Genomic DNA, 10,692 nt, shown 5'->3' with positions numbered 1-10,692 from the left:
CAGAATTTAGGGTAGAATTAACAGATCGTATGGATGACATTTTTTTATGCTATAAATTCAAAACTTTGAGATAAGCTTTTGTACATGCAATAACTGGAAACTTTTAAATGCAAATGTATTGCGTTATACCAAAATTTTATTGTAATTGGTTTGATTTTGAATTGCAAATTATAATTACAAATGTAAATAAGTACACACTTGGTTGTATGGAAATATTTGCATACATTATCCGGAAAATTCATTTATTTATAATCAGCCTCACATTAAGTAGACAGTATTAATTGTTAACTGAAGCACTGGAACATATTAATTTTATTAAAGCAGTCAAATAATAATTTGGCCAGCTCTGTTTGTTTATCTTTTTCTTTCCATTGTCTTAATCTGGCTTCATTTTTATTTGTTTTAATTGGCTTTCTTAGCGAATATTAAAATTGCACATAACTGCGCTGGAATGCCCCCAACCTATGGAAAGTTACCCTCCCCTCGAAACCGGAGATGACGGAAAGGAGTAGAATAACAAATAAATTTTCGCGTCAAGCCAAGGAAATGAGCGTGAGAAAGCGTGTCTACATCAGATATGGCACCTGCTGCACATCAAGGCCTCCGTCAGCCTGGCAAAATTGGTGTGAAATAAATATGTTTGTAACGACGTATATGCAATGCGTATAGCATTTGAAAGGTACAATAATTAAAATTTTAATTACAACCTTCATCTTCATATTTCCCCCAAAAAATAGCTCGTCATGTAGAAAGACAGGGCACGTCTAGTTTTACATGAAATGCGACAAATTTGTTTTGTCCCCTGGTTTTTTTTCTATCCGATAGTTTGGGTAGTAGTGTTTTAATTAAAATTCTAGTTAAATAACGACAATATGCCATTATTGAATGAAAAAAGTATGCGTTTTAAATTTTGGAGAGTATTTATTCAGAAACCTTGTCCCAATTTACAACAATTTAAATTTAGCAATATTTAATTTCAGATTATTACATTGCTACAATATGTCAAACCCCTTTGGCAAATACTACACCATAATTCCCATGTCCTACAGTGAAAACATGCCCGAATCCAAATTTTCTTAGAACCCCGTCCCACCCCGCTTCGCTTAGAAGGGGTCCGTCCATTTGGCGGAAATCGTCCCCGTATCGCCACCAACCCTCCGTCATTCCGAACGATAATTCGAGAAAAAGGCTGCTCTTGAAGATTTCGCCAAGAATCAAAATCCCTCCGGGTTTGACCAAAGCTCTCGTGTGGCGCAGGGTATCGTCCATGTACTGCGTGGCGTGGAACACGTCAGCCGCAACAATTATGTCGAACCCCGTCCCCGCCACGATGGGCTGAGGAACCTCAATGTCTAAAATCGAGTACTGGAAATGAACCTTGGGAAACAACGTTTCCAACCTGGCCTTGGCCTTAGTGACGAAAAAGTTTGAAATGTCGCTGAAATTGTAATGAATTTCGAACCGAGAGGATAGAGCAGGATCGGCAGAAATGGCGGAAAGCAGAGGAACCGTCGTCCCACCCGTACCCGCCCCAATTTCCAAAATTTTTACAATTTCCTGAGAAGGGTCAACTGCTCGTAATGTTTGCAAGATCCCTTCAATAATATAAATAGTTTTGGAGTGTTCCATCAGCATGGAATTTGTGTACAGGTTGTTCGCCCCGAATTTGTAATGGGGCGACGATTCTGGTGGAAATAGGATTTCCAGGCCGGACACTTCCCCGCGTAAAACGGAGTACAAGTTGGATCCAGTATAGTTTAAAAATTCCGCCTCGGTCGAGCATTCAGGAAAAGCGAGGAGTTGGGTTTGGATGAGTTTTATCGTTTTCTGAATGTTACTGGAGGGTGGGGGAAGCCTGGTAACGGTCCAGGACAGTGTTTCGGCGGAATGGTTGTTGAATTTTAATACGCCAAATTCTTCTACTCCGATGAGTAAAGTGTGAAGAAGAGCTTTGTGAGATTTGTCGAGAAGAAAGGTTCGCATGAGGGAGGAAACGGTGACAGTTGAGCCTAATTTAGGAGTCCATGCCATGTCCACAAAAAATGCTTTGAGGACGAAATGAATCCCCAAATTCTCCAGCAAAATCAATCCGGAAAGAATGTTCTTCACGGGTTGAGATTGATCCAGTTTTCTCGCCAGAGAGGCAACCTGACTGGACAGGTCGGTAGATTTTGGTTCGGCATTCTAGATGCAAGGGGAAAATATTTAATTAAAGCATTTTTCTAATGAAGTTACAAACATTAGAGTGACCTGTAAATAGCAAAGTATTAATTGTCAATAAATCTGACCTTTGAAAATTTTCTTTCTTTTTCGATGTCATGAGTAGTTGTTTGATGGGTAAGGCAAACCTCGACCTTTGTGACAGTCATGATTATTATTCCAGCTCAAGCAGTGTCAACCTCCGAGTCAAGTTTCATTGAAGAATTGGTTCGGATTAACGAAACGTCCACGACTTGCATGGAAAACGAGAGTGGAAATGTCTACGTGCACGGAGGAAGACGGAAAATATAGACGTACTTGAATTCATGAGTAATTTTAGCCCCGATTCCCATGGTTTTTACTGTCTGGTCTGGTGGCAATTATCTTAACAAGTTAATCATAGTGTAAACGCAACAATAAAATTTCCACAATTTTTTGATTTGACCAGTTTTTTTTTGTTGTATTTAATTTGATTATCTCGATATTAGTACAGTTGAGTTTTTGTTTTTGATTTTTGCAAAGAATTAAGTAATTAATGTTTCCTAAATAATTAGTACATGAAACTGCGTGATGGATGATTTAATGAGAAACCCTGATACGTATCAACAAGTTTTTCCTCAAAATCGGTTAAAAAGGTGGATTAGAAAAACCTATTAAGCAATAAATAACTACGCATGATTATGTAGGAAGGGAAATGCACACATACATATGCACATGTGTATGCACGCGTGAGAAATAAATATGGGTCAGCCTATCAAATCGTTACTTTTGTCATAAGCTTATTGTTATTTATTGCGTTTTTTTAAAATGAACTAAAGTGGCTGAGGCGAGTCCGAAAATATACACGAGGCAAAGTAAATAGAATAAGACTCATTAAGTGTGTAAAACCCCATTTTCCCACAACCAATGCATAGCATGAAATTATGTACATATTGTCACGATTTAGGAAGTTTTGGTTTTTAATTGCGTGCCTTGGACTTGAAATTTCAAGATGAAAGCAAAGTTATAAAATGGGGTTTTGAAGTTTTAACGAAATATATGTAAAGCACTTTGAAAATATTTGACAAACGTAAATTTTCTCCTAAAACTGATTTTCTTTTAACAAATGCGCCATGTACATATAATTATATAGACATCTATATAATTATATAGACATCTATTTTGTAAATATAGACATGTATGTAAATAAGTTTGTCATATTTACGCGTGGACACACTATTACTAAACTTTAAAAAACTAAAATTTTTAAATCTGGTTATATTATAATTAGCTTCTATGCAGGAAATAATATCTGAAAAAAAATATCATGAGAACTTTACATACTTCGCAAACGTCGCATCGCAATATGCGTTTATTAAATTTTTGGAATGATGAGAATTTTTGCACAAAAAACGCGTTCAATTTTTACTCGAAGCGTACGCAGCTCCGCAAATTTCGCATCTGTTTTTTCCAGTTATCAACAGTAATAACTTCTAGTTCTATTTGGATACAAAAATTCAGATTTTAAAATTTGAAAGAGAGATGAATGCTGAGTACAACCAATAGGTGGGTCATTCATGACGACAGTTTCGCAAGCTAACAGCTAACGAATTTAATTTGCAAAGCGACATCAAAGAATGAATGAATCCGCCAATGTTTCGAAGCTCTACCCAAAACCGTAATTGATGCATCCAATCAACATTTAGGAGTAGTTGACATTTGAAGAGAAGTGAGACAAATTGAAACACGCAATGCATATTCATGCAAATCATACATACTTATATAGGTACATATGTATAATAGTCAACGCTTATTACATATATGCGGCAAGAAAATTAATGTTATGTACATGTGCAGATACATACATACCTACATATGGACATATAGCAGTAGTTAGTTGGTAACCAATATTGTGCAAAAGTTCAACAATGCAAGGAATGTGTACATTCTTTATTTTCAGACTCAACTGAAAAGTGAATCACCTTGCACGATTATTGTTGCTGAATATTAAGGAAATTCACCTGGATATTTGTAACGTACTGAGGAAATTGTGTCATTAACTGTTAATTAATTGTTATTTTATCCCTAATGATGACACGAGTACAGTATCGACAGCTTAGGAAATAAATTAATTTTCTTCCTTCAATCATGTCATCCGACAATTTCTCTTTAAATTGTGTTACTAAGATTTGTCGTATAATTGTAGAACATAAAACCTACAGTGCAGACTTGATATAGCCCGAGTCAGGCGTAAATCTGTTTTCAAATTTAAATTTTTAAAACTTCGAATTCTTCAATTACGAGCCTTTAGTAACCCATATACCAAAATGTATCCACTATCACTAAATTTTTGTTAGTGCACACATTTTTTTCCCTTGGTCACCAGTATCGACTGTGACCAGTATCGACATGTGACAAACATTTGTGTAAAACTTTTTTGTGTTAGCCGTCAAGCGTAACAAGATTTTTGTAAATCAAGCTTGATGTGAATAAATCAAAATCAAACCATAACTTTGAAACGAGTGTATATTTTTTCTTAAAACTCTCAGGATATTATCCTATTAATATTAGACGCAACATATGTAAATTCCAGCCACGAAGGTGACTAGGTTCGTATACATTTGTTGGTGCACACATATTTTTCTCCCTGGTCATCTTATTGGGTCGCCAAATTAGGTCCTCCAGATGAAAATTTTTCTTATTGTACTTCATATTGCTCCTTTAGGAGCTACTACCAACTTGTCTATCAAATTTAAGCTCGATTTGACGAATTTGAAAAATTGGTATGGGTCACCCCATAGGGTCTGTCCAGGTGAAAATTTGTCGAATTTCAATTCATATTCTTCCATTGGTAGTCATTAACAACCTATGTACCAAATTTCAGCTCGATTGGATAAGTTTTAAAAATCAGCATGGGTCACCCCCTAGGGTCCCTCGAGATGAAAATTTTTTCAATTTTACTTTGTATTCCTTCATTAGAAACCATTATCAACCTCTGCACCAAATTTCAGCTTTCTACGGCAATTTTGAAATTTTGGTGCATAATACCCCACCCACCTATATGACCCCCACCGGTCAACCACTTGACCGATTTCGCCCATCTTCGAACTTAACTCCTCATTTGACCCATACTACATTTGTGCAAAATCTCAAGTCGATCGGATTAGTTTTACGGCAGTTATCGCAAACCAGACAGACGGACAGACAGACGGACATGACGGGTACATAAGCCCTGACTCGGGCTAAAAAGTAGTTCTTAATCTTTATTAATTCACAACAGATTTTTGGGCGATTTTACCATCTAAATTTACGTTTTTAAGAAATTTATGCAGGCAGTAGTGTATGAGATTGCAAATATCCGCTCTAATTTAAAAAAATCTTTGTTCATACAGCCGGAGACAACTTATGTGTTTACATACTATTAAAAGGCTGCACGTGTTTAATTGTGTCTCCAATTTTAACATGTATCATTTATCCACATACTTCTTTTGGCTTCTCATCTTGTGGATCAGACTTTATCGTTGGGTCGAGTTTCAAGTGCTGAAAGTGTTGCGAAATCCTATAAATAAAATAATCTCAGCGCAAGCATCCAAACATGGAATTGTAATCAATGGACAAGATCACTGCATGCAAAACATAAAATCGGAAGAAATAATTTATTTGACTGTTCGAAATCCAAACACGTTCATCACTATTATAAATCAAGGAAGCATCGGACTGGGCGAGACGTATATGAAGAAATGGTGGGATTGCGGCGAAGGAAATGAAGAGGAAATATTTCTCAAAGTTTTCAATTTGACTGAAGGACTTAAACCTCATCCCATGCTTCGTTTAACTGATTGGATCACTGTGAGGGCGAAGGATACACCGTGGGAAACAGGGTTAGAAACCGGGTGGATTACATCGTTTGGTGAGTATGATACATATTTAGTTAGTTATGTATATGTAATTAAATGAAAAGGGTTGTGAACGTAAATTTTGTGAGTGGTATTGAATCAATACTTTTGAGGCATTTCACGCCAACCTTCGTAAGTTTACGAAAATCAGCTTACGAACAAAAGATATGCCTTTTATCTACATAAGTTTTTGTAGGTTCGTAAGCAGAAATTACCGTAGAAATTTCTTCAAAAGTTCACAATTTTCGTAAGTTTATATACGTGGTTACAGACTTATTTACAAAGGCTGACGTGAAATCCCTATGTATTTTTGCAATTTTTGTGCAGCAAATTTGAATCCATGCATTTTGTGCAATTGTTAGAAATATATGTATGCAAAGTGGAATGGAACCCTTTTAATGAATTACATATTTCAGGGAAGGACTTCTTCACGGCAGGATTGGGCCCTTGTTCGAACTTTGTCGCTGGAATATATTCCAACGGAAACACTAACATGGAAACCGCTCAATTAGAAGGGTTCAAATATCTGGCAGACAAATTGCAACTAACGCCCGGAATGAAGGTGCTTGAACTCGGGTGTGGATACGGCGGCTTGGCCCATTTCCTCGCTGACAACTACAAAGTCAATGTCACAGGTGTGACTAATTCGAGAGAAGAAGCCTGTAAGGCTAAAGAGAAAAGAAATAATTCTAAGGTAGAGATCATCGAGAGTGATTTCCGAGAACTTCCTGATTCTTATATGGGAATATTTGATCGGGTAATTTGCGTTCATATGATGGAACATCTTGGTGGGCCGGCCAATTATGCTGGGTTCTTCCGCTCTGCGGCCAAATTTCTCAAGAGCGGAGGACTTTTCGTGGTGCAGAGTTACGTCATGGATCGTAAACCGCCGTTAAGGATTGACCCCTTTACGAGGAAGTACATGGCGCGGTGCAGCGTGGTGCCAGAACTGAACGAAGTGGTGGAAGCAGTACGGGACAATTTCTACCTTGAAAGTCTGGACAATCTCGGTCAGAATTTGGTACCGTTTTTCTCAGCGGTAGAGAAAAATGTTAATTTGGCTTGGCCACTCCTCTCGAAAAAGTATACGACGGGTCATTATCGGGTTTTTAAATTAGTTTTAAAAATTATGTTAGCATTGTCTCATGGAAGGAAAATGCATGATTTGGTGCTTGTACTTTCGGTTAAGTCGAAATAAACAAATTACATAATAAAACAATGATAAGACAATAATTGAAAATTCCATTAGTTATTCAAATTCACTACTATTTATTCCTTCAATTGAACATAGTGTAATCCTATAACTTATTCTAAACCCGATTGAGGATATTTATTTCTTGTTTTGTAAGACTGCGTGTATAATAGATATTTATGTACATAACTACATACATACATTAATTTACATGCAAAAGTAAAATATATTTGATCTCAAGCTTCTAAATCTGATTTTATTGAAAAAAATTCCTTGTAAATTTGCCGTTCCTGGTAAATACTATAAATATGTAGTTTTGCCAATGACAAAAGATTGTGGGTATATGGCAAGATATTTTCCATAACATTTTCCAATATATTGAATAGTATTTATACATAGATAAATATACGGCCTACCTCGTCAACAAGTTTCCAATTACAGAAGTATTTATCTGGGTTAGGGAATTAATGCGGACAGGACGCAATATGGATGCCAAATTGAGGACAAAAAAATTGTGGATAAAATAATCTGGACTAGAAGAAATATTGACAATATAAATATGGACGGTGATAAATGTGGATACAAAAAATCTCGAAAATATATTTTCCAAATAATTAAAATGCGAATACTAAAGTTAGATCTGAAGCTGAGGAATTCTGTGAATGAGGTTGTGATCCCCAGTGGAGAATGCAATACCGGTATTTTTATCGGCATTATCGAATACCGGTGTTTAACTTTTCAATACCTGTATTCAAATTATAAATTTTACATATTGATACCATCTTTCATTCAACCAATTTCACTTATTCAATCCGATATTATAATACAGGATTGATTGTGACATTTTTGGCAGATACATAATTATAAGTAATATATCGGTTACGCCAAATTTTTCATAAATATTCTAGTATACTGATAGACATTTATTTTTAAAGTTTCTAAAATTTGTCAAAAATTAAAAAAAAATGATAGGGACATCATCGTCTAGAAAAATTTCTGGCAAGCTCAACTAAAATTCCACTTTTGTACAAGAAGTATTTATGAATAATTTTTATATTGCAAGCAAGGCTTATCCTTTTGTGTACTTCTAATATTAAATAACAGATTTTCAGCCATGGTGCACGCTAACTCCTAAGAAGTGTAATTGTGATAATTTCGATAATAAAATAAGGCAAGTCTAATCATATACTGTGTATATGCAGCATTCTCATGCTTATTTCATGTCCATAATTTGTCTATGCGTGTCCATATCTATGATGTCCATATCTAGTCCAGTCCATATTTTTCTTGACCCCGTTTTGGAGTCCACGTTCATTCCTTGTCCATGTTCATATTGTCCGCATTAATTCCGGCTCCCATTTATCTGTACGCATGTATTTATCATAAGCATTTATGATTTATCCATTAGATAACACTAAAGAAGTTACGAGATTCTCATTACCCAACCAATCAGAAAATCTTTGATAGTACTTACATGCTTTCATCATATTCATAATTAGATTAATTAAAAGTTAGCAGAGACAGATTATATTTAGGAAGTCAGGTTACTAACGTATGTACATAAAGTCATTACGCCGTAATGATTACGGACTTGAGCTTTAAAATAAGTAAGTCGCATGAAAGTAAGATACCTCTCCAGTAATATTTCCGCTGAACAATGTTCCGAGAAGAATTTGTCCCCTTTTTAAAATTTCATATTAAATGTTGCAAATACTTGAACTGTAGTCCTTTCATGTATAATGACAAACTAAGGCGACTTGTAAAATCCGAAAGTTTGGGACAAATCCGTGCCTTCAAATTTCAATGCGTCCTGTGCGCACTTTATACAACGGCATTAGCCACCAACCTTTTCTTTGGCCCATTGACAGTGGTAGAAAAGTGTCAAGGAAGCGTTTTCGTCATTCTGCATCTACTCGGCTCTATTGCGAGATGGAATTTCGGTGTGGAAAATTCACAGGCTCAAGTGCTGAATGCGTTCATTGATATCGAAGAAAGTGTAATGCAAGGTAAAATCAATGTGTAGTACGGTTTTTCAATACTTATTTAATTGGCTAGATTTTTTAAATTGTTCGTTACAAAGTATAAATGCTTAATTCCTTCGTTATTACCGACATGGCTTAAGATATGTACCGATCGCTAACAAATTCGAATTACAGTGGAAATAAGCATTGTTAACTTGGGTCAAAGTCAGAGTATTTGTCTATTTGCAACCGCACAAACTTTTACCAAATCGCAGAATTCATAGAATCTGATTTATGATATTGCTGATAAAAACTATTTAAAAAAATAAAAATAACCATTTAATAAACCTGTATTATTTTTTAACTTACAAAATACAGGACTTTCTCCAGTCCCACTTTCTCTTGGTGAGAAATCTATGATGGGCATGATTCGTCTCGCATCAGTATCCATCATCTTAATTCCAACCTTACAGTTTGTCCTCTTCATGTTCGCACCCTGTTCGCCGCCCTTCATCCTGTCGGCGTTGACAAGCTGTAAGGAAATACAAGAAAATTTGTCTTGCGGATTTGGGCATGGGTATCAAATTGGACTCCATTTATTCGAGGTTTGGATGACTCTGCATATGTTTTACTCATCCGGCATGGCCGTGTTCTACGTCTTCATTGTGGGCACGGTGTGCATACTGAGATATGTCAGGCTTCTGGAAAAGTAAGATTTACTAAATTACAGAACAATATGTGCATATAAACGATCGAGGAAAGTTTGAGTCATTTATTTGCGAAGATTTACAATTTGTGGGACATTCATAGCTGGACGAAAATTTTGGGAGTTAATTCATTTCTAAAATTATGTATATACTTATCAATGTTTATTTGTCTTTTTTTAAATTTTATACATAATGCATTACAATTATTCTACTGAATAAGTATTTTTATGTACAAAATATACTCAACAAATTACGCTTATCTTTTCTACCGAATTAAACAATGCGCGCATCTTTAGCAAAGAAACAAATTTGCAAAATTTTGTAAGAGAGTTTAATTAACTTTAAAAATGATTTGCAAACTTGCGCATCTCCAAGGTTAATCTTTGAATTGCAAAACCTTCAAAAAGTTCATAAATATGTTGCGATGCGAACTCGTAATGCGTACCCTCAATAAATAACTTTATGCAATTTAATCAGGGAAGGTGCCCAAATTGAAACTGAACGGGATAAGGATCACTGGTTACGAATCTATCGATCTGCCCAATTACTTGAGAAACTATTTAATGCTTACATCGCTGATCGAATTGGCCCTGCAATCCTCTTCTGCATTCCAGGCATTCAACTTATCGGACAATACGTAACGATCAGTCATCACAGCAGCATCGCGATGCCGGGTTACTTAGTTTTTCCTCTGATGGGGATTGACGCAGGAATATTTAATGTTGTCGTCGTCTCGTTGGCATCATCGATCCATGGTT

At 35.8% G+C, this 10,692-nt stretch overlaps 2 protein-coding genes across 2 annotated transcripts; one reads left to right on the top strand and one right to left on the bottom strand.

Moving 5' to 3' along the window:
- Window positions 1-913: 913 nt before the first annotated feature.
- On the bottom strand, window positions 914-2,603 carry LOC118433513 (polyketide methyltransferase sdnL-like). The gene is made up of 2 exons (XM_035845496.1): window positions 2,289-2,603; window positions 914-2,184 (listed from the first exon to the last, which is right to left on the bottom strand). Exons 1-2 carry the CDS (start codon window positions 2,367-2,369, stop codon window positions 1,003-1,005), a joined length of 1,263 nt encoding a protein of 420 aa, XP_035701389.1. The 5' UTR covers window positions 2,370-2,603; the 3' UTR covers window positions 914-1,002.
- Window positions 2,604-5,461: 2,858 nt separating this feature from the next.
- Window positions 5,462-8,452, top strand: LOC118437881 (cyclopropane-fatty-acyl-phospholipid synthase-like). The gene is made up of 2 exons (XM_035857356.1): window positions 5,462-6,088; window positions 6,491-8,452. Exons 1-2 carry the CDS (start codon window positions 5,584-5,586, stop codon window positions 7,270-7,272), a joined length of 1,287 nt encoding a protein of 428 aa, XP_035713249.1. The 5' UTR covers window positions 5,462-5,583; the 3' UTR covers window positions 7,273-8,452.
- Window positions 8,453-10,692: the final 2,240 nt, after the last annotated feature.

This window comes from Folsomia candida, unplaced genomic scaffold, assembly GCF_002217175.1.
Source record: "Folsomia candida strain VU population unplaced genomic scaffold, ASM221717v1 Fcan01_Sc001, whole genome shotgun sequence".
Taxonomy (NCBI): Eukaryota; Metazoa; Arthropoda; class Collembola; order Entomobryomorpha; family Isotomidae; genus Folsomia; species Folsomia candida.
Note: the sequence above shows the minus strand (reverse complement) of the source record. Positions and strands in the feature narration are given on the sequence as shown.

What these genes read in the sequence shown, in the direction of transcription:
- LOC118437881 (XM_035857356.1), top strand. Translation starts at nt 5,584, where the DNA reads ATGTGTTTACATACTATTAAAAGGCTGCACGTGTTTAATTGTGTCTCC. An exon ending in CGGGTGGATTACATCGTTTG is followed by an intron (nt 6,089 to 6,490) that starts GTGAGTATGATA and finishes TACATATTTCAG; the next exon opens with GGAAGGACTTCTTCACGGCA.
- LOC118433513 (XM_035845496.1), bottom strand. Translation starts at nt 2,369, where the DNA reads ATGACTGTCACAAAGGTCGAGGTTTGCCTTACCCATCAAACAACTACT. An exon ending in AAGAAAGAAAATTTTCAAAG is followed by an intron (nt 2,185 to 2,288) that starts GTCAGATTTATT and finishes CCTTGCATCTAG; the next exon opens with AATGCCGAACCAAAATCTAC.